The 23,199-nt window shown below is 40.6% G+C and overlaps 1 protein-coding gene across 2 annotated transcripts in view; it reads left to right on the forward strand.

Moving 5' to 3' along the window:
- UBE4B (ubiquitination factor E4B) overlaps window positions 1-23,199 on the forward strand; it is a 125,274-nt gene that overhangs the window by 61,135 nt on the left and 40,940 nt on the right. Inside the window, exons 4-12 of one of the 2 annotated variants that reach the window (XM_055419528.2) lie at window positions 2,393-2,480; window positions 3,767-3,911; window positions 6,009-6,237; window positions 6,709-7,125; window positions 7,829-7,969; window positions 15,287-15,428; window positions 16,847-16,947; window positions 17,959-18,073; window positions 21,292-21,375. In XM_055419528.2, the coding sequence (XP_055275503.2) occupies window positions 2,393-2,480; window positions 3,767-3,911; window positions 6,009-6,237; window positions 6,709-7,125; window positions 7,829-7,969; window positions 15,287-15,428; window positions 16,847-16,947; window positions 17,959-18,073; window positions 21,292-21,375 (1,462 nt within the window). The remainder of the gene's footprint in view (window positions 1-2,392; window positions 2,481-3,766; window positions 3,912-6,008; window positions 6,238-6,708; window positions 7,126-7,828; window positions 7,970-15,286; window positions 15,429-16,846; window positions 16,948-17,958; window positions 18,074-21,291; window positions 21,376-23,199) is intronic. The other variant, XM_055419529.2, reaches the window with a different exon arrangement.

The raw sequence follows: 23,199 nt of genomic DNA on the forward strand, positions 1-23,199 counted from the left end.
TCTTGTGGGTACTCCCACCATCCCAACTTTGCACACATTTTTCAGATAATCTTTAAACTTCCCAAGTCAGTTTATGAGGCTCATACGATCTTAATATACAAAATCAGACAATGCTGATATCAAAGAAGAAAATTAATTACATGGTAATCAATAAAATTAGTAAAAACTGCATGGTTATGAACATATTTGCAAAAATCTGAAGATATTGGCAAATCAAATAGTGCAGCACATAGAAAGCAGGCAAAACATCTCTGGGTCTGGGTGCCAGAATGGTGGTTACTATGGGTTAGCATGGTTGTGATTGAAAAGGTCATGGGGGGACCTTTGGGGTGCTGGAAATGTTCTGTTGCTTGATCTGGGTGCTGATTATGTTAGTATGTTTCCTTAGTGAAACTTTAGTCAGCCAAACACATACTATCTGTGCGCATTTCTGTATAGATAATTGCATTAAAAGATTAGTTAAAAAGAATAATATAGCATGACCAACTTGGGTTTATCTTAGGAATGTAAGGGTGCTTTAACATGAGGAAGTCTATAAATATTCTCCACCCCATTATATATTAAATAGAAAAGCTCAGCATTGATTCAAGATAAAAATCTAGCAAACAGGAGGCAGAAAGATGCATCCTTAAACTGTAGGGCACAGACAGAGTTCACCAAGTATTCCACATGCTCCCCTGAATGTCCAGTCTCCTTTGCAGTTAGATTGGGGATGAGTAACTAGGTCTGTCCCGTAGACTTGTGAGTGGAAGTGACATGTGTCACCTTTGGGTGAAGGCAGTTGAGCCGATGTTCCTCCTCCATCCCTCTCTTTTCTTGCTCCAGTGACCTTGGAGGCTGTGTATTGCAGATGGCATAGATTAAAGATGGAGTAAGGATGCTTCACTCTCATCAGACTTTGCGTAAGCAAGAAATAAACCCTTATAGTGTTAAGCCTCTAAGATTGCAGAGTGTATGTGTTATCACACTGTAGCCTCTAATTCTGACTACCATAAAGGACATCTGCTGAAATACTACAACTCTCGTACTCAGTGGTGAGAAATTAGAAACATTCTCTTTAAAGTCAGAAATAAGAGCACAGAAGACTGCTATTTCTGCTTCTATTCAACATGGGTACTTCATTACCCAATGCAGTAATTGAAGTTAGGATTGAAGTGCAAGAAACAAAAGTTACTATTTGCAGATAAAGTGATTATCAACCTAGGAAGTCCAGTGCATAAGTAATAGCTTATGAGAGGTTTATATATAAAATTAGTTAACAGTACTATGCACGAGCAACAAAAAAATTAGAAATCTTAGTTTTTAAAAAGGTACCAGTCACAATTTTATTTTAAAATATATGGTGCCTAGAGATAAATTTGGCAAAAGAAGTGAAAGACTTATGGAGAAAATTAGAAAAGTTTATTGAAAGAAAACCTTAGATACTTGGAAGACACATCCCTTGTCCAAGGATAGATCCATAGCATAAGGATGTCATTTCTACCCCATTTGATCTTTAGAGTCAGTAAAGCTGTAGTCAGAACCCCAACAGTATTTTAAAGGAACCTGTCGAGATGATCATTAAGTATGTGTAGAAGAGCACAGGACCAAGAATGGCCAAGACTATTCTGAGGTAGAAGAACAAGGTGGAGGCATTGACCAAGGCTTATTAGTGAAGCTGTAGTGAGTATGGCTTAGGGACAGACAGATTATCTAATGGGGTGGAAATTAGTATCCAGAAAGAGACCTGCACACAGCTGGACACAGTATGACAACTGGACATATGACATAAATGATTTCATATTACTGTAAAAAGAATGGTCCTTTCAATAAATGATGCTAGGACAGTTATTTAATGTGAGGAAAAATAATATATGTACTTAACCAGATTTTGTAATCAGGCTCTGATTAATTGTATATCATTTAAAAATAATATGTATAGAAAATTTGCTCTAATTTTTGTTTTTGAAAGTGAGCCTAAGAAAATGACAACTTGAGGAAAATATTTCCAACAATATTATTATTATTTTTAAAAGTGAGCCTAAGGAAATGACCACTTGGGAAAAATATTTTCAGTTAAGTATGATAGATGGAATGTTTATATCCTAGTATATGCAGAGCTCTTAAAAATTATTGAGAAAAAAGATGAACCTTTATTATTTAACTTTCCTGACTGATCTTGATTGATATTTTAGAACTTTTCCTCAGGGAACTCCCTGGCGGTCCAGTGGTAGGGCTCGGTGCTTTCACTGCTGAGAGCCTGGATTTGATCCCTGGTTGGGGAAATAGGATCCTGCAAGCCTTGCGGTGCAGCCAAAAAAAAAAAAAAACCGATAACTTCCTCAACCAGCAGCTATGATATTGGGGTGGGTTTATCAAAGGTAAAAGACTGATTTATCTTTTATACTTAAAGCATGTCCCAGGTGGATGTGGATTCAGGAATCGAAAATATGGAGGTTGATGAAAATGACCGAAGAGAAAAAAGGAGCCTCAGCGATAAGGTTGGTAAGAGATGAAGCCCTTGCTTTTGTTTTTAGGTACAGTTAATGCCATCCCAGGTGGCACAGGGGTAAAGAATCCACCTGCCAGTACAGGAAACGCAAAAGACGTGGGTTTGATCCCTGGGTCGGAAATATCCCCTGGAGCAGGAAATGGCAACCTGCTCCACTCTAATATGCTTGCCTGGAAAATTCCATGGACAGAGGATCCTGGCAGGCTACAGACCATGGGGTCCCAAAGAGTTGCACATGATCCAGCGACTAAGCATGCACTCACATGCATAGTATAAATAAGCTCTGCTTCATGTCTTGTATCTGTAAAAGTCTGTTAGAGAAGGCCATGCCAAGCCAGCAGATCCTATTTAGGTGAATGGTTTTTTTTTTTCTTTTTGAAGAAACATGGGTAGCCTTGATCACCATTATTAGTGGAAGTATAGCTTAGTCCTTTCACCTGATAAAAATCCTTCCGTTATCTTTGTTTCAGGTGCATTTTTATCAGTAAATGATAGCAGTAAATTTAGAGCTTATTTGAATTTTTTCTGTTGATTTTTAATTGCTTAAACAAGTAAGTCATCATTCTGAGGAAGGTGATCAGTAATTAAAGCAAGAATGAGTGGAAACAGGAGGTTTTAATATTTTGTTAACATCTGAGCTTTAGTTCCCTATATTTATAAAAAGACATTTTTGGTTTTTGTGTGTATGTGTCATGGTATAGAACTGGCATAGATAATTGCAACACTTTCTGTTTAGTAAGTTGTTAGTGTTCAGCAGCATTATTAGAAGTTGGACTATAGCTTCTTAGTGATGCAGTGCTTTATTTTGTAGTGTTTGAAGCTTACAAAGTTCTTTATAGATGTTATTTCTATCTGTGGTGGAAAATAGTGAGAAACATTAAAATCTGGAAAAATTTCTAGAGAAAAATCATTTATATACCTAAAATGTCAACCTGGTATTTTAGCATTCAGAAAAGGAAATAAATGGGAATAATAAATGGGAAATAAATGATGCATCCTTCATCACATGTCTTCCTTGGCAATTCCTGATAACAGTCCTGCTGTTTTGTATTCCCTGCCATACATTGTGTTATAAACTCATGAGACCCACAGGTTATAACTTTGAAGTCATAGTAATAAGTTTATTTTTCCTTTAATCAGTGGGTGAATAGTTGTCTGCATTTCTAAAATATCCTTATTTGTAAATGAATTAAATCAGAATTAGATATTTCTGTTAAAGTCCAACTCACACCTCCTACTGCTTGAAATTAACCCTCAAATCTTCTTCCCCACAAGGAGCCTTCATCAGGTTCTGAAGTGTCTGAAGAGCAGGCCTTACAGCTGGTCTGTAAGATTTTCCGTGTCTCCTGGAAGGACCGGGACAGGGATGTGATCTTCCTTTCTTCTCTTTCTGCACAGTTTAAGCAGAACCCAAAAGAAGGTAGGAATTGGGCTCAACTGTCTCATTTCAGAGCCCTTCATAGAAAAACAGAATGTGAACTCTTTTGTCTTTCTCTGCTGTCCACATACCTTGTCTTGCCCTGCGGTTGTATTTCTGATTACAGGGATACTTCTTGATGAAGACTTTGCTGTTTGTCTACTTTCCACTTATTGATAATTTTTTTTTTTTTAATGATTTCTCCAAAGGAAAACTGGGTATCAGTTAATAGTCTCCATTGTCTCAGGGCTGAAGTTTTTTCCTTTGCAATAAGAAGGTGCTTAGAGCGTTAGGACCTCTGATACTCCAAGCAGGAGCATGCTGGGTGGTCTGCAGGGATCCTGAGAGGGTGACCAGTACCATTTGTAAGTGCCTCCCGGGTCATATGTAGACAGTGGAGTAAATGTGCTTGGTTAAATTGCTTTGGCAAACTAAAACATACTGATATTTTGCAGTGTTTACAGGATTCTAAGAGGCTATACTAAACCACACTTAAAGTAATAAAACTCAGCAAGAGACCAGCATCGCAGGGCACTCTTCCCTCTTCTAAATAGCGGTCTTCTGGAGCACTGGTTCCCAGCCTTTTGATACCAGGGACTGGTTTCATGGGAGACAGTATTTCCACAGATGAAGTTGCGGGGATGGTTTTGGGACCATTCAAGCAAATTACATTTATTATGCCGCTGCTGATCTGACAAGAGGCAGGGCTAAGGTGGTAATGCGAGCGATGGGGAGTAGCTGTAAAAACAGATGAAGCTTCCCTCACTGTCTATCGCACACTTCCTGCTGTGTTCCTAAGAGGCCACAGACCATATATCTGTCTGGGGTATGGGGACCCCTGCTTTGGAGTACAGAAAATGGAGGGGAAGTTCACTGGAGTCTTCTTTTGCATTTCGCTTGAATACAGCCTCCTTGATGGTGGGACTTTTGTCTGTTTTGCTCCCCCATGTATTCGCAGCGCCTGCACTTCATAATCCCTCAGTAGATATACTTTAAATGAGTGAATGAACGTCAAGGAGATTGCATTTCCTTTTCCCTGATGCCTGTCTTCCATGGCAAACAAAAAAAATGTCTCTTGTGTTCAAGGTAGATGGATAGTTTTTTCTGATTTTACTGGGATCTTCTTAATTGTGACTGTAGAGTTGAGCTTAGCAACCATGAGTTTCAAAATCTTGCCACTTATTATTGTAAATCTTAAGATTCTCAAATCTATCTGGTAATTTTTAGTAACAAATCAGGTAAGATTTGCATGGGTTAGACATTTTATTTACTGAATGATATTTAAAATGGGCTTTCCTCGTGGCTCAAGTGGTAAAGAACCCACCTGCCAATGCAGGAGACTCTGGTTCAGTCCCTAGGTTGGGAAGATCCCCTGGAGAAGAAAATGGCAACCCATTCCAGCATTCTTGCCTGAGAAATCCTGTGGACAGAGGAGCCTGGTGGGCTACAGTCCATGGGGTCCTAAAAGAGTCAGACACCACTTAGTGACTGAATAACAACAAAAAACCTATAGCAATTGAGAGCTGCAAAGAATAAGGAGGCTAGAAAACAGAATCTGCTCCAGAAAGGCAGGTGGCAACTAAATATTAGACCCTTCATAAAATACTTTGAATTTGTACTTTATAGTTTAACTGTATATAAACATGAATAGGTGAAGAAATATTAACCCAATTGCATTTCCAGTGTGATAAACTAACCTCTGTAGTTGGGAGTAGCTTCTTTTTATAGTTAATATATATCAGCAGTGACTCTCATCGACTGGGCTCCAAATTTGTTTTTCTTAATAAGCTTTCTGTTTGAAAGCATTTTAGATTTACAGAAAACTTATAGAGGTAGTGCAGGTAGTTCCTATACACACACCACTCAGTTTTCCCTAATGTCAACGTCTTCCATAATCATAGTATACTTGTCAGAACTAAGATATTACTGTTATTGCAGACCTTATTTGGATTTCCCCACATTTTCTACTGGCGGCTTTTATTACTTGAGAATCCAGTCCAAAATAGCACATTGCACTTCTCTGGCTTATGCTGGCTTATTCAAGGACCGTGTGTATGAAGACCCATGTATAATGTCCTCTTTATTCTGCCTTTCCAACAGTGTTCTCTGATTTTAAGGACTTGATTGGCCAGATTTTAATGGAAGTGCTAATGATGTCTACTCAGACCAGAGATGAAAACCCGTTTGCCAGCCTGACAGCCACCTCCCAGCCAATTGCAGCGACAGCTCGGTCACCAGACAGAAACCTCATGCTGACCACCGGCTCCAACCCAGGAACGAGCCCCATGTTCTGCAACCTGGGTTCCTTCGGGGCCAGCTCTTTGTCTAGGTCAGTGTGGTTCATTCTTCACATCTCACTGGTGGTAAGATAGCCATGATGTACGTAGGAGAAAGGAGTGTTCATTCAGGGGCCTGCATCGTGCAGATTATGGCATGTCTTATGTTTGGGGGGTGTGGTTGACTTACTGAGGAGATATGGTTTTTTCGAGATGGGTCTCTTTGACTTTCCATAGAGAAAGTCAGGCTGTTGGTAAATTAAATTTTAGAAACAAATAGCTGTATGGAGTATGTTCTTTGGAAAGAAGGCTTTCTCATATTGTAAGTCTGGCTTCTAAATCAGCATGGCAGTTAGATTACAGTTATTTCGATGAGTCTCTAAAAGATCTGTATACTGGAATGCTTAGAGATATGAGGTTGTAATTATACAGTTCTTTAAAAGCATGCTATTTTCCATTTTGGTTATTTATCTTAAGCGTTTCTTCAATTTTCTCTTCTTTCCTCCCTTTCTCAAATCATTTAGCCTCTATGAGACTAGCTCAGCTCCCAATACCAGTGTCTGGAGCTCTGTGCCAATGATGAGTCCGCCTCTGGCCTTCCCCTCCCGGGCAGCCAGCCAGGCGGCTGCACCTCCCGCTTCTTCCCTCTGTCCGCCTGGCACTGCGGGGACGCCTGCGGGAAGCCAGCCCTCGTCTCCGCGGTACCGGCCCTACACTGTCACTCACCCCTCGGGGTCTACATCTTCTCCTGCCTCGCGATCCTCGGGCACCTCCATCCTGTCTAGCTCCCCAGGCCTGTCCGCCCCGGCCAGTAGCCCTCAAGCCGTGCCCACCAGCTCCTCCCGACAGAGACCCCCTGGCACAGGACCACCTTTACTCTCCGCCTCCCCCGGTGGGAGTGCCCCCAGCAGACGGCCCTCCTCCCTAAGGAACTCTCCTAGGTATTTATTTACGCAGTAGGAGAGGCGGGTGCGTGTTTGCAGTGCAGGGAGAGGAAATGAACAGTTTGGAAGAACTATCATGTGATGCTGACCTCAGTTACCTGTGTTTCTCTGTTTGGGGCTGTTAACCCACGTGTCTAACTAGTTGGGTAGGCTCATGCCCCAAGTCCCTGCTCTGCCAGGGTTCTGTCACATCAGAAAGTATGGGTGGCTCAATTATGAGGCCCTTTCTTCCCCTTCACTTTTCCTCCTGAAAATAAGAAGTCACTCAGTTTTCAAAATCAAGGGCACATATCATTGCTCATGACAAACGAATTTCGGAGACTGTGGCAGCTTGTATTTGTGAGCTGGGGCTCACAGAACCACTTTTCCACTTTGTGTACTGCTACCGATCGTAGTTGAGATACAGCCAGACTGAGGGGTCGAGTGAGCAGATACCTTACCTCTGGCCGGTAGTTATACCTTGACGCTTTCTTTTCAGCCCCTTAGAAAGAAGCAGTATCCAAACTCCATTAATCCACTGCCCTCCTTCCCATCAAGTGTTTCCTGGCCTTTATATAATTTAGGTGAATGATTTTTCTGCGTATCAGTAGACAAAAGGTGTAGTCTGCGATTTTAATTAAAAGGCCAGTGGTTGTAAAAGCTTTCCTCCTCCTCGTTTTCCTTTGTTCCCTGATGACTTTTTTTGCTTTTGTTGCGGTAGTATGTACGACAGTCCTTTCTCCTTCCTCTTCCTCGCATTTTCTGGGGACAGTAGTGACGAAGATGAAGAAGATGATGATGATGGTGATGATGAAGGTGGTGGTGGTGGTGATGAGTTTTCTTGTGTCCAGTTTGGGTCCAGGTATCAGAGGAATGGAGTCTTACCTCTGCATGTGCCTCGGTGCTTAGGAACTAACTTTAATAAGCCCTAATTAGAGGCGTGCTCTGAATCCATACAGGGTAGAGTCAAATGAGGTGCTCTGGTGAGTCCAGATGTGAGAAACTCCACATGTGTTCAAGCGTTAGGACCTTCTCATGAGGGTAAAGTGGCACATTTTCATAGTTGTTGCCTGGCAAGTTTGGAGAACAACTTAATGTATAATCATTTGTCAAGAACATGAACAGCAGAGTAGACATCAAGTTCACCTGCCCTAAGATCTAAAATAAGAGACCCTTCATTTTATTTTATTAGGCGAGTGTTCTTGAGGGCTACCAGATGTAAGCAACATGTACTCTGAGAGGCGTGTTTTCTTATGTACAGTTGCATGGTTTGCTGCTTTTTAGGAATGGCACAGGGGCTGGGACTTGTGTGTGTGTATGTGTCCCTCTCAGCTCACTCCGGGCCGTCTGTTGAAGAGCACATGGGGTCGTACTCTCTCTTTTATTACTGTGATTCTGCTTTGACTTCTAATCTTTGTTTTTTGGCTGTGCTGGGTCTTCGTTTGCTTCAGATCAGCTTTTCACTAGTTGGCAGTGAATAGGGGCTGCTCTAGTTGAGGTGCTCAGGCTTCTCACTGTGGTGGCTTCTCTTACTGCGGAGCACAGGCTCTAGGGCGAGAGGGCTTCAGTAGTTGCAGCTTCCAGGCTCTAGAGCACAGGCTTAATAGCGGTTGTGCAGGGGCTTAGTTGCTGTTCAGCCTGTGGGATCTTCCTGGACCAGGGATTGAACCCATGTCACCTACATTGGCAGGCGAATTCTTTACCATTGAACCACCAGGGAAGCACTCTTCATGGCTAATCTTAAATTTTGCTAATCAGTCACTTCACTTCCCTGATCCCAGTGAAGCCAGACCCTGTTTGTTTAGACAACCTAGACTGAGGAATGGCTGCAGAGGCTAAAACATAGCTCACAATATTGCTGAAGTTTCACCCCTGAAAACAGAGTGAAAAAGACAGCTTGGACCTTCTAGGTGACTTTGAGCAAAAAAATATAATAACACCTTCTCTCTAAGCTTCTGACTCATCATCTTACAATTTTGCTCTTAAATTGAAGTTTCATCTGTACTGAGTTGGTATTTGTGCCCAGCAGTATTCAGAAATAACTCCAGGCTATAAATAGAGACTGTGGTAGGGGTGCGGTACACTACATTCAACTCGACAGTGTTCAGAAGAATCATTAGAGAGGTCTATAAAGAGAGAGAGGGATATTGGCACTGGGTTGAATATTGATTCAGGAAGGCTGATATTTGTATTAGGTCGAATGTTGTATCACTATTTCTCAAGTAAATTTACCAAAGGTTAGAAGTGTCTTTTTCATGTAGATGGCTCAACAGTAAAAAAATCTGCCTGCAGTGCAAGAGATGCAGGAGACTTGGATTCAGTCCCTGGGTCAGGAAGATCCCTGAAGAAGGAGATGGCAGCCCACTCCAGTATTCTTGCCTGGGAAATCCCATGGACAGAGGAGCCTGGTGGGTTACAGTCCATGGGGCTGCAAAGAGTCGGACACGACTGAGCATGCACACACAGACATCTTCCATGATCATAGTAGTACAGCAGCCATCCTTGTTAGGAGTCAATTCCTATACATGATAAAAGTGCTTTGTTCTGTTTTACTGTAAGTTATCTGTTGGGGAAATACTGTCTCTCCCTTGCCTATTTAATTCCAGCTTTCTCTAACAAAGATATCAGATTACATGCTGCTTTACCTAATTCCTCTCTAGACTTCTGACATCCAGCCTTGTCTCATATCTAGATTTGACACCTAACTTACTGACTGATTATGTACTCATAGCTGCGAATGGTTATTGAGCATCATGTCCCAGGTGCTCTGTCAGCCATGTGCATACGTTATCCCTCTGATCCTCACAGCAGGGCCTCTAGTTACTGCAAGGAAATGTGGGCAGGTTCAGGAAGGTGGTTGTTCAGTCGCTCAGTCATGCCCGACTCTTTGCCACCCCATGGAGTGCAGCATGCCAGGCTTCCCTGTCCTTTACCATCTCCCAGAGCTTGCTCAAACTCACGTCCATTGAGTCAGTGATGCCATCCAACCATCTCATCCTCCGTCGCTCCCTTCTCCTATTACCATCAGTCTTTTCCAGCTTTAGAATCTTTTCTAATGAGTCAGCTCTTCGCATCAGATGGCCAAAGTATTGGAGCTTCAGCTTCAGCAATAACCTTCACTGAGGTTAGTCTCATAACTAGAAGAAGGCAGAGCTGGAGTCCAGATCTCACATGCTGCCCAGCGTACTGAGTTGCCTCTGACTTCTCCATGTTTGCCCAGTAGGACTTGGATTATTCTCATTTCTTAGCAGTTATTTCACTGCTCAGAGTTTATGCATGTATTCTTTTCCTTGGCAAGAAAGTGCCAACCTTTTCCTTCTTAAAAACAAAATTCCACTCCAGTTGGTTGGCAGGTACTTTGCTGGCTGTTAAAATGAAATCTCATCTGTCCAGGTTTTAGAAATTATAAATTCTGAATAGACATCAAAAAGAATGTAAAAGGACAGGGCATAATCATATTTAACACATGAAACAAATAGAGAAGAATGTGAGAATGCACGTAGGGTCAGAACCGAGAAGTAGCCAAAAAAAATTCTTACTAATTTGGGTGATCAGCGAAGAGCTTTTTCTTTCCCTCTGTCTAATTGATCTTCTTAGAATTTTATTTACTTGGAAGTAAGCAATTTTAACACCTTCTTCTCACCCAGTAAGGTCAGTGCTGTAGAAGCAGCTGTCAACAGGGATTGTATTGGTCTCCCCTTCTGCTGGCCCAGTGGAGTCAAGGGCTTGTACATCTTTTGAGAGGTAGTTGGGAAATACACTCCTGTATTAATTATTTATAGTGGTGATGATAAGGATTAATAAAAGAAAAACAACATTCCTTCTGGAATGTTTTCGTAGTGCTCTGTGAAAAAAGCTATATGAGTTATAAGGAGCTATTTCTTGAAGGAATGAAAATGAGTGAAATAAAGATAACAGGAAAAAAGATAAAGTAATTATTCTGAGGAAACGTTTTCTTATTGTTTCCTAGGAAGTTGATGACTAGAAAGACATTTTTCTTTTTCTTTTGTTTATTGGGATTCTTTGTTCATTGCTTAGATATTTCAGTGAGGGAGATTAGATAGATCTGGAACATCATGAGCCTGTGTGAATAGAGAAAGAGTAAACTAGCAAACGGACACAACTGAGTGACTAAGCACGAACTACCAGATAGTGAAAAATATTGATATTTCTCCTCTTATTTCTACTGGTCATAAGTCAAGATCTTTCCACCATGTCTGAACTCCAACCTCCAGTGATTTCCCTTCTTCCACAGGGTTAGACCCAAAGCCTAGGACCATACATCTCCTATGTATACACACACACACACACACACATATCTCCCATGTGTACACACACACACACACACACACTTCCTGCCTCTCTCTGACATCTATACTCATTTCTTCATAGCACTCCTATTTATTTTTTAAAAAACTGTCTCCCCGCAGGGGACTTCCCTGGCAGTCCAGTCTTGGCCTTACAATGCAGGGGTGTAAGTTTGATCTCTGGTCAGGGAGCTAAGATGCCACATGCCTTGGGACCAAAAAACCAAAACATAAAACAGAAGCAGTGTTGTAACAAACTCAGTAAAGACTTTTTTAAAAAAAAAGTCTAAATTATAGAGGGGGTAGTTGCCACATATACAAGGTCTTGATCTGTTTCATCAAGGTGCTGCCCCCACGACCTTCAACGATGCAGACATTTGTTCAGGGGATTTACATCGCTTATCCCTGCCCAGCTCTCCCTTTCCTTGCATTGAGAGAATATGCCATTCCAAAGTCTGCATCTAAAAAAGAAAATAGGGAGTGATTATTCCCATCACAGAAGAAAAGGAATTGCCACAGAATCCCTTTAGGAAACTAGTTTTTTTGGTACATTTAAAATGAGATTCAGTTTGCACAGATCTGATGCATATATAAATCTCCAGATATATTTTCCTTGTATTTTCAGAAGGATTCCATTGTATTTACATCATGTGAAGTAATTACATTATTCAGTTGGATTGTTGATCTAGTTATCAGAAAATGGTTCCTGTATTCTCCCAGAAGGAGGTATAATTTTCTAGATACTCTTAGGACTTAAATATGACAGATTTCCAGTGTCATATTCCACATATCACAGTTGTAAAGGCATCATGAATTTTGTAGCAACATTTTTAGAGAAAAAATGAAATACCGTTTTAAAACATTTAAAAAAATGTCTATTGATAGTATAAATTTAATGTGTTTAAACTGTACACACCTTTTTCCTTCAGGATCACATTTAGAACCTGAGTTCAGCTCTCTGAGTTTGAATCTAGAGACCCCTGTAAACCAGTTTTGACCACTGGCAGTCATGCCCAGCACTGGTGAGACTGACCGACCACCTTGTTCACGATCTGCTTCAACATCCTTAAGACTGATCTCATAGTTTGGAAACATTGACGAATACTGGGTTTTACTCAGTGTTTACTATTTGGTTAAACTCTTGTTTCATTTCTTTCTTTCTCGTCTCCTGAAAGTTCCCTGTAAGTGTTATTTGGTGCCTGACAGATGATCACAACATACATCAACCTCTTTCAGCTTTGAAAGTTCTCTGATACATTCTGAATGTCTTTCTTTGTCTTGCCTGGCAGTCCTCTGCACATATCGTCATGTCTTTGCAAAATGTTTGCGAAGGCATTTTGATTGACTTTGAGGTGTTCAAGTCTAAGTTAAAATGAAAGGGAGTGTGTTGGCTAAGAATGGAGCCCAGTTTCCGTCAGCAGCCACCGTCGATGCATGCTGACTTCCACTGTTGTTCAAGGGCACTGCATTAGACTGGCTCGTTGCAAACGGCACGGACCTGTTGACATCAAATATAAGATGTTTTCCATTTCAGAAATGTAAATATGTAAGAAAGATGGAGCTTATTACCAGGGAAATATTTAGTTTAAATATTTCATTTTAAACATGAGGAAGGTCTATTTTCATTGCTTCTTTGAGCGCTTCTCAAAGGAAGATGAACCTTAACTGTATATAGTTATAAACTTGTATCAGCAAATTTCATCCTTGGGAAGTGCAGGGAATGGAGTCACGAACCCCAGATGGAAGAGGGAAGGATGGCAGATAGCTTGAGAGCGAGATGGCTGCCGGAAAGCCCAAGTATTTTTTCCCCCCCTCTCCTTTTGCAGTTTCACCATACTTCTTGTATTTATGGGTGGGTTTTTCTGTTTTGAGTTTTTTTTTTTTTTTTGCTTTGCTTTGCTTTATTGCAGTCCTTATCTTTGTGTTGTCTGGCCAATGAACAGATACCAGATCTTACATTAATTCATGAAGTGTATCTCTAAACTGATGTGAAGGCACAAGAATTAATTGTTTTTTGTTTTTTTGATGTTCCCCACCCTGGACTGCCCATCTTTGTCTCTGGTGGGGCACTTTGAGGGTAGGTCTGTTATCTGCCCAGTCAGGAGGGCACTGGCTGCTTCTCAACCTCCTGTCCTCTCCTGCCTCTATCAGACTTGTGTAGGAAGTAAGTTGTAGATTTACAGGTCCCTGGCCTGAGAGCCTTGGATTTAAAGCCTTGGCGTTGTTTTCATCTTTTTATTTACTTACTTATTTAATTTTTGGCTGCGCCTGGTCTTCATCCCTATGGTTGAGCTTTCTCTAGTTGTGGTGAGCGGGGGCTACCCTTTGTTGGGGTGCTCGGGCCTTCTCATTGCACTGGCTTCTCTTGTTGCCAAGCATGGGCTCTAGAGTGTGTGGGCTTCAGTAGTTGTGGCACATAAGCTCAAGTTGCCCCTTGGCGGGTGGAGTCTTCCTGGACTAGAGATTGAACCAATGTCCCCTGAATTGGCGGGTGAATTCTTAAACACTGGACCACCTGTTTTCATCTTTTTTAAATGAAATATTCCAATACCATTCCAAGATTCTTTATCATCTTTCACGTGTAGTTTTTTTTTGTTGCTATTGTTAAATTTATATCTTTTCATCCCTCTTCGTTTCAAAATTCCTGGCCTCTTCCTATGTCATGGTTAATCTTTTTGTATCTTTTATGTCTATCAAATTTGTGAGTTGAACATCATATTTGGTATTTGACCTATTGATAATCGATCTAAACTTTGATTTCCTAACACCTAACCCTCATGACAATGGTCTCAAAGAATAGTTTTAATAGAAACAGGGCCCTCCCATTGTATCCTGTCTGTATTTGACAAAGCACTTCCACATGATTTCACTTAACTTCAATGCAGGTGAGATGGAAGTTCTGGGTTCAGGTAACAAGTACGCAGTAGAGCTGGGGATAGAATGCAAGTTTGGATACTCCTAGCACAGGGTTTTTGGAAAAGGTGATGGCACCCCACTCCAGTACTTTTACCTGGAAAATCCCATGGACGGAGGAGCTTGGTAGGCTGCAGTCCATGGGGTCGCGAAGAGTCGGGACACGACTGAGCGAATTCACTTTCACTTTTCACTTTAATGCATTGGAGAAGGAAATGGCAACCCACTCCAGTAATCTTGCCTGGAGAATCCCAGGGACGGGGGAGCCTGGTGGGCTGCCGTCTGTGGGGTCACACAGAGTTGGACACAACTGAAGTGACTTAGCAGTAGCAGCAGCATGAGATTTTTGTTTTGTTTTGACTAATACTACTTTGTCCCTTTCACTAAACGTTTTGGAAAATTTGTATTGATAACAAATATTTTCACGTCTCCTTCTAACTGGACAGTTTTCCTGAGTTCTGGTCCTATTGCCAAATGCTGCATAAAGGCTTTGAGATGTGTGCTAGACATTAGGAAGGAGGGAGGGGTGTTTTGTCAGTCCCTTGTAACTTCACTCCTAAAGACTTTGCTTGCCTAACAGCCCAGGCTGGCTTTAACCTGCAAGTCAGCCCGAGCACAGCTGGCCAGTTGGATTTACATACGTGTGGTATCCCTTCAAATTCCTGGTGCTTAGTATCAGTTCTTAGTCCTCCTGGTTTTGTTAGGTGCTGTTCCTGAGAAGATGAGATGCTGGATTTCTGGACAGACTTTCTTCTTAGGTCAATAAAATGTTTCCTAAAAATCTCTGTTGTTGGACTTGGAGCAGTGAAGCCAGCAGTCAGCTCCAGGTGCAGCCGCATGGGGTCTGTGCTTTGTCCTGGGTGTGGGGACCCTAACAGGCTTTCTGCTACAGCATTGCGAACTCTGTCATGGGGTTTACTGAGAACAGATCAAAACCATCCCTTTTCTTTTCTCCAAAGTCTGGGAGCCTCTGGTGGGGCAAGTACTTGGGATTCCTACAGCGACCATTTCACCATTGAAACGTGCAAAGAGACAGACATGCTGAACTACCTCATCGAGTGTTTTGACCGAGTTGGAATAGAGGAAAAAAAAGCACCAAAGGTAATATGAAATAAATTCACTTAAAATCCACAAAATCTGGGTATATATTGGATAAATAATTGTTTTCTAAGCCCCTAATTAGATTCATTTATTCAATCAGTAAAGTGCTTACTGAGCATCTCATAGGTTGGGCACTACAGTAGACGCCAGGCTGGATTAATGAACCAAACAGATGAAGATCCCAGCACTTTTGGAACTCATGTCCTAGTGGAGGGAAGACGTGACAGGGCCAAATGCTACTATCACCAATAACTTAACACTGTGATAACTTCTCATAGTCTGTTGTAATTATAATAAAACATTTATAGAGTCCCTGTCAACCATCACACACTTTGCTAGGTCTCCATGAACTTAGGTTTTCACAGTTGTTCATTAAGCCAGTGTAATATAAGTATTATTTTTTTTTCATTGCACCTCAGAGGGATCTAATACAAATTATCATTGGTCTTCCCTAAAAGCGAAGCAGCATAAAGTGAACTTTGAAAAAGAGGGGGATACCTATAATTGTCAAGAGTCACATAAATTGAGAAGCTGAGAAAGCTACACTTTTTCTACTGTTTCATTTTGAATGGATATTTCATTTCAATCCTGTTTCATTTTCTTTTTTTTCTTCTTTAAATTTTCAGTGACATATAGTGGCTCAGACAGTAAAGATTCTGTCTGTAATGCTGGAGACCCAGGTTCAAGCCCTGGGTGGGGAAGATCCCCTCGAGGAGGGCATGGCAACCCACTCTAGTATTCTTGCCTGGAGAATCCCCATGAACAGAGGAGCCTGGTGGGCTCTAGTCCATGGAGTCGCAGAGTTGGATACGACTGAGCACCTAACACTTTCACTTTCATAGTTGATTTATAGTGTTGTGTTAGTTTCCGGTGTACAGTGAAGTGAACCAGTTATATACACGCATATATCCACTCTTTTTTGATTCTTTCCCCATGTAAGTCATTGCAGAGTATTATGTAGAGTTCCCTGTGCTATGCAGTAGGTCCTTCTTATTATCTGTTTTACATATAGTGTGTATACATCAATCCCAGTCTCCCAGTTTATCTCCCCTCCTTCCCCCTTCATTTCTAGTTCTGGTTTTGGTTTTCCATTAGGAATTAATCCAGTTCTCCAGTTCATATTTGTGAAGGGCCTCTTGCAGTTTTTTGCACTTAACCTTAGCAAAAGCAAAGAGAGTGGGCATGTTTTTGTAACCCTTGCATGTTCACCTCAAGCCTCTGCTTCTTTTCTAACTGTAGGTTTTAGCGGAGGCAGTTTGTTTAAATGATGCAGTTCATCTAGTTTGTTCATCATCAATAAAGGAAGAGAAAAGGATGCATTTTCCTGCACATCCATCTCTTCTGACTTTTGTCAGTTTTCAACTGCGTGGGATTATTTTGTTTGTCTTTGTAGTCCTCATCCTGACCTGTCTTTGCAGATGTGCAGCCAGCCAGCAGTCAGCCAGCTTCTGAGCAACATCCGCTCACAGTGCATATCCCACACTGCATTAGTACTCCAGGGGTCCCTCACACAGCCAAGGTATGCGCAACCAGTGTGTGCTTGCTGTTTGCAGGGAGAGGGCCTCTCCTTCCGTGGACACAGGCTGCCCAGCCATGTTGCACCACATTGCATAGCTCACTTCCTCACCTGTGAAATGAGCAGTGGACGAGATGGTCTCTAAGGTCCCTTTGGTTCTCCAAGATACTATGAAAATAAAACACTCTGTGTGCTTTATTGAGATAGATTGTGTTGTTGAAATGTGTTGACATCAGGGTAAGAAATTACTCCCTTAGTTTAAAAGCAGCTGCTTGAAAGCAGTACAGATACTTGGAAAAACAGTACAGAGCCTCACTTTCCATGTGTCATACAATCAATTTCTGTTATCCAGAAATAAAGAATGGTGGTGGAATAGGTAATGTAGGGATCACCCACAATGTCCTACATTATTAATTTTTGTTTGGAGGATCCCATAAAGTTTCAAGTTTAATAAAATAGTATTTCTATATTTCATTTCTCTTATGAAAAACATCTGAAGGAAAAATGGCAAAGTTGCAGTGTTTATTCATTCTGGATCACCTTGTATTATTTTCTGTATCATAACCATTTTTGAAATGTGTCAGAAAAAAGAAAAAAAGATACACATGTACTAAAAACACTATCCCCATGGTTAGAGTCAATAAGAGCTTAAAAAAATCTTCAGCTACTGCTAATCTCCCCCCCCCGCACTCCCCCCCGTTGGATGAGGCATAAATAAATAAAAGAGACATAGAGTACTTTGGTTTTTCTAGTGCTTTATTCTTAAAGGGCTGTATGGAGAAAAAGATGGATTCTTTGAAACTTTCTATAACTTCTCACTGGAGAGCCCACAATGTGATTGTTTTAACACTAAGAAGGGTAATCTTTTGCCTCAACTATTGACTATCTATGTGTGGCCTATTTGGGAGCTCTGAAGCTTGACCTGTGATTGTCAGCCGCATGGCATTTTGTGTGTCCTGTCGTTACTGGGTGATGAGTTGATTCATCAGAGCCCTTGACTTTCTGGGTCCGCAGGTCCCTGCAGCAGCCATCCTTCCTAGTGCCGTACATGTTGTGTAGGAACCTCCCATATGGCTTCATCCAGGAGCTGGTGAGAACCACTCACCAGGATGAAGAAGTATTCAAGCAGGTAGGTTTTGTGTATTCACTATTGAAACATTTGGCTTAGAAGCTTTTCTGCCAAGGTAGATTTCTAGAGACACCATATATTGAAATCTTGGGTTACAGAATTTGAACATACACACGTTATTTGCTCAGAGAGCGCTCCCCAAGTTTCCTGCCTTGAGGAGATCAGATTGACAGCTACATTGTTCAAATCATGTGTCCATTTCAGCTCATCAGTCAAGCATCAAGATATTATAAACACAGTCTGTGTTAAGTGCTTTAGGAGATTAGAACAAATATAAGGTCCTATCTCGGATTTCAAGCTTTTAAAACACTACCAAGAGATAGCATAAGACATGATGTGTGTAAATAGTGTTAAAAATTAATTCTCTGAATTTACAAGATTAATATTAAACAAATCAGAGACCTAGCAGAGTTAGCTGATTAGCTCAGCGGCCGTCCGCATGTCACATAGAATGTCTTCTTGTTATTGGACTAGGAATGATATCTCAGATCTTATGGATTACTTCATTCATTAAGTATCCATATGTTTTTTGGTATCCCACTGTGTAAAGTCAAGTGGAAATGAAGATATGCAATATTTAATAATAAAGCTTAATAATAGTAATAGCTAATAAACTTAGTCTCAAAGGTTTCTTCCCTGGTGGCTTAGCTGGTAAAGAATCCTGTAATGCATGAGACCTGGGTTGGGATGATCCCTTGGAGAAGGGAATGGCTTACCCACTCCAGTATTCTGGCCTGGAGAATTCCATGGACTCCATGGGGTCGCAAAGAGTTGGACATGACTGAGCGACTTTCACTTCACTTCACTTCAGTAAACTTAGTCTCAAAGGTTTTTTCCAAGGTGAAACTTTGGCATGAATGTTGATTACTGGCCTGTGGCTTGTGTTGTAAAGTAAGCACTTTGCCACAGCAACTTGCACAGAGCTGTTTCCCCTGATGAAGGGTGTTTATGACTTTCTTACAATTTGCTATATGGTGACTTCTTTTTTGCTTCTAGAAGGAATAAGAGGGACAATAGCTATAAACGATATGAATCTTTTTTGCCTGTTTTTATACCTAATATTATTTGTCACTATTCATCTTAAAGCCTCTGAATTCTCAGGAAATGTGTTTTTAAAATACTAGTAAAAGAAGACTCCAACAATGAAATTCCCAGTTGGTTTTGCGTGCTCTGTACTTGGAGTTTATCACCTATAGGCACAACTTAGTGACTGAACAACATCTTAGATGATGGTCTTACTGACTTATAGGAATATTTCAGGCATTATAGTGAGATTTCCTCCTCTAGAAAGTTAAGAGAACTCTTGATGAAAATACATAGCTGTATTGGAAGGTTTAAGTGATACATTATAGTTTTTGTGTAATATGCATAAATTAGAATACTTGAAAAGACATCATTTAAAGAATCCAGAGTAGCTTTAACTGTATAAAAGCCCAGGGATCAGCTAAAAGAGGTACCTTATGCTATTTTATTCATAAAGAAACTTACATAGAAGCTATGAAATGACCTCTTTTTTAGTTGAGGTAAAATTCACATAATATAAAATCAACCATTAAAGTGCCCCATTCTGAGGCATTTAGTACCTTCTCGGTGTTGTGCACTCACCGCACACCTGTTTATTTTAAACCACGGAATTCTGATCCTTTGTCTTGTCTTCTGTGTCACCATTTGTTTTTCCTCAAGGATGACTCCAGTGGAGCTGCTGACCTGAGAAACAGCATTTTACCTTTTTGTCTTGAGATTGTGGTAGATCTGAATTATTAAATCTTTGGATTGAAATTTCATTCTGCCTTTAATGTTTGAAATGTTCACAGATAAGCGTAAATAAACAGTAGCTAGAATTTAGAATTAATGATGAATGCTTGGGGCATTTTTTATCACTGCTGGGAGGTATTTATTTGAAAATAGAATTACTTGAAATAAGTAAGTCACACAGACATTCTGTTTGATATTTGAAAAGTATTATGTTTAGTAATATTTTGTCTGCTAGTTGTAAATTGAGCCCAAGTTTTACTTAATAGCATTCCTGGGGGAAAAAAGAGATTTTTTTCTAGATGAACAGTAGTGAAATTTATTTTTGGTGATTCTAGAACTACTGTTTGTTTTTTTCCTTTATTTCTTTGGCATTTCCCACCCCTCCACCTCAGCATTAAATCTCCATTTTTAGCTCACTTACGAAAGCACATTATTTCTACCCTGATTGTTTGAGTTGCAAGAACTAGAGTGATCTATCTTCAAGAGATGTGTTGCTATCTCAAGACACTTTGTAACACAGGGCACCTTTTTTAATACTGTGCTCCTTAAATGACAAAGGTGCTCCAGACAACGCTTCTTAGAACACTCCCTTTTTTAGTTCCTTGATATTCAGACTGTCAGCTGTTGTTTACAGCATTTTCAGCTTAATGTTATTAATTGTGAATCCCGATCAGCTCCCTGCATGTGCTGCTCAGTGAGTGCACTGTGAAATTTAAAGATGGGCTGTGCTGAGCAGATTCTGCAGGGTGTCCCTGTGCCCTCGTATTAATGATGAACTTAAACATTCAGATTTCAGTGCACTTACATTCCAACGACAGGTTACTGTATCAATTACACCTTTTATGGGATTAAGGCATTCAAATACAGTTTTCTTTTTTTAATATCAACATTTACCAACCATGTTTTTGTTCTACATAATTAAAGTTGAGATAATAGCCATTGTTGGTCTGTTTTTCTTGTTCTCTTCATAATAACAAGGGAAGGTAGAAAGAATTAAATGTAAATATGGGGATAGCAACAAAAAAATTCTTAAAATGTTGACAGAGTTGAGAAAATGCTGGAACATTGAGTCCAGTTTCTTTATAGGCTGTAGATGCTTGGTAATTGGAAACATACGCATTGCTGAGATGTGCAGCGATTAGTTGATTGGAGCAAGGAGCCCTGCAGAGTCCTACAGCAAACTCCAAATTTGTGAGTTTCTATTAAATCACAGGGAGTCTTGTCAGAGGTTTAGGGTTCACCAAAACCTGTTTCTTCTGGAGGATTCAGCTGTATTACTTTAAGATCAGCCTTGCAAAAAGACAAAACAACACCCTGTGGCTAGATTATAGGCTCCTTTCTATGCAAAACAGCCTTTCTTTGGGGAAGCTGTGCAAATGCCTGGACTTGCAGATTTGGCACTTTATTTGACATGCATTTTCTTAAACTTATATTTATGATTTTTTTTTTTTTTTGTCTTATAGATCTTTATCCCCATTTTACAAGGCCTGGCTCTTGCTGCCAAAGAGTGCTCCCTCGATAGTGACTACTTTAAATACCCCCTCATGGTAAAACTTTGTTCTTTTTCTTGTAACCCATTCAGGTGATGTTTTTCTTCCAAATGGTTTTAACGTACACTTCTCTTCCAGGTCCACGATCAACCTTGTTTTCAAATGTAAAATGTGAAAGCATTGTATTGGCCATGCATAGTGTTTGTTGGGCAGTGAGATGCATCTGTAAAGACAGTTGGCAGCATGGTACCTATCGGAGTCCTAGACAGGAGTCAGTGATGGAGGCATTTGAATGTACTTCACCTTACTCTGTAGCTTACAAAGACAGTAATCATTGGTGATACCCTTCTGATTGTCCTAGCAATGAGCATAATGCATTTGGGATGAAATTTTGCTAATTAGGAAAAAAAAAGGAACTAAGACAAATGCAACTAAAAAGAGTTAAACTTAGAAAAGAAATACAATTTTATCTTTATGTAGTGACTTTGAACAGAAAATCACTGAGTGATCTCTCTTGTTCATCCTCCCTATTTTCTGAGGCTGTGCACTTCCTTTCAGACTTTACTTGAAAAACCCAGATCTTCTCAGCTCCTGCAGACACTTAGAGCAAGCGTAAATTGTGGACAGAACTTTCGGCTGGATTCTCACCAAGGGTCTCCACTGTCATGAAAACATTACCACCAGAAAGAAAATAAGAGGCTGTTTTCTTTGAATTTGCTTCTTTAAAATTTTGTGAGAAAAGTACTTTGAAGCCTTCCTGAGTAATTTTCATTCTAAAAGTATGGAGGAAAAATATCAAACATGAAATCAGTTAACTTTGGGAATAAATACAACCTTGTATAAATTAAGGCCTTGTTTAAATTAATGTGTTTCACTGCTTCTGTTCCTTTCACTCATTCTACTGACTTGATTCCATCTTGCCGTTAATCCGTTGCTTCCTGAGGGCCCCCACTGTGCCAGCCAGGGGACACGGGAGCCCATGAGACAGGGTGCCTTTCCACACAGTGCTCAGTTCAGTTGCTCAGTCGTGTCCGACTCTGCGACGCTGTGGACTGCAGAACGCCAGGCTTCCCTGTCCATCATCAACTCCTGGAGCTTGCTCAAACTCATGTCCATTGAGTCAGTGATGCCATCCAACCATCTTATCCTCTATTGTCCCCTTCTCCTGCCTTCAATCTTTCCCAGAATCAGGGTCTCTTCCAGTGAGTCAGCTCTTCACATCAGGTGGCCAAAGTATTGGAGTTTCAGCTTCAGCATCATCCCTTCCAATGAATATTCAGGACTGATTTCCTTTAAGATTGACTGGTTTGATCTCCTTGCAGCCCAAGAGACTCTGAAGAGTCTCCTCTAGCACCACATCTCAAAAGTGCTCATAATTTACTGCAAAAATCAAGACCACAGCAACACAATCAGATATTACACCAAGGTCAATGTGAACACAGAGGTGTATTTATCTATTTCAGAAAAATCAAAACTGAGCTAAGAGGCTAAACATTAAACACAACTGGGTAAATAGAAAGTGAGGCAGGAAGTCGTGGTCTGAAAAATAATTTTGAATGAATTTGTGTCAGCTTTCTTCCCACTGCACATGTTACGCAGGTTCCCCATGAAATTCTATGAATCCTCATACATTTTTCTGTCTGTGGCACATAAAAGGAAGTAGAATAATCTGATGATTTGAGTTCAGTGATGAAATCTTTCAGTTCACGTGAATTATCACTGCGTTGTGTAAATATTCCCTCCTGGAATTGTTGGCTTTTCTGGTGGTTTGAATTGGCTTAATGTTTCAGTAAGGAGCTTTTCGTGTCAGATATCAACAAAATGTTCTTCTGGGTCGAAAGACAAAAGCCTCCATTATGACAGACAATAGTTTTATTTTGT

Source organism: Moschus berezovskii, chromosome 17 (assembly GCF_049115385.1).
Source record: "Moschus berezovskii isolate FMDL1 chromosome 17, NW_MosBer_1.0, whole genome shotgun sequence".
In the NCBI taxonomy this organism is placed as follows: domain Eukaryota; kingdom Metazoa; phylum Chordata; class Mammalia; order Artiodactyla; family Moschidae; genus Moschus; species Moschus berezovskii.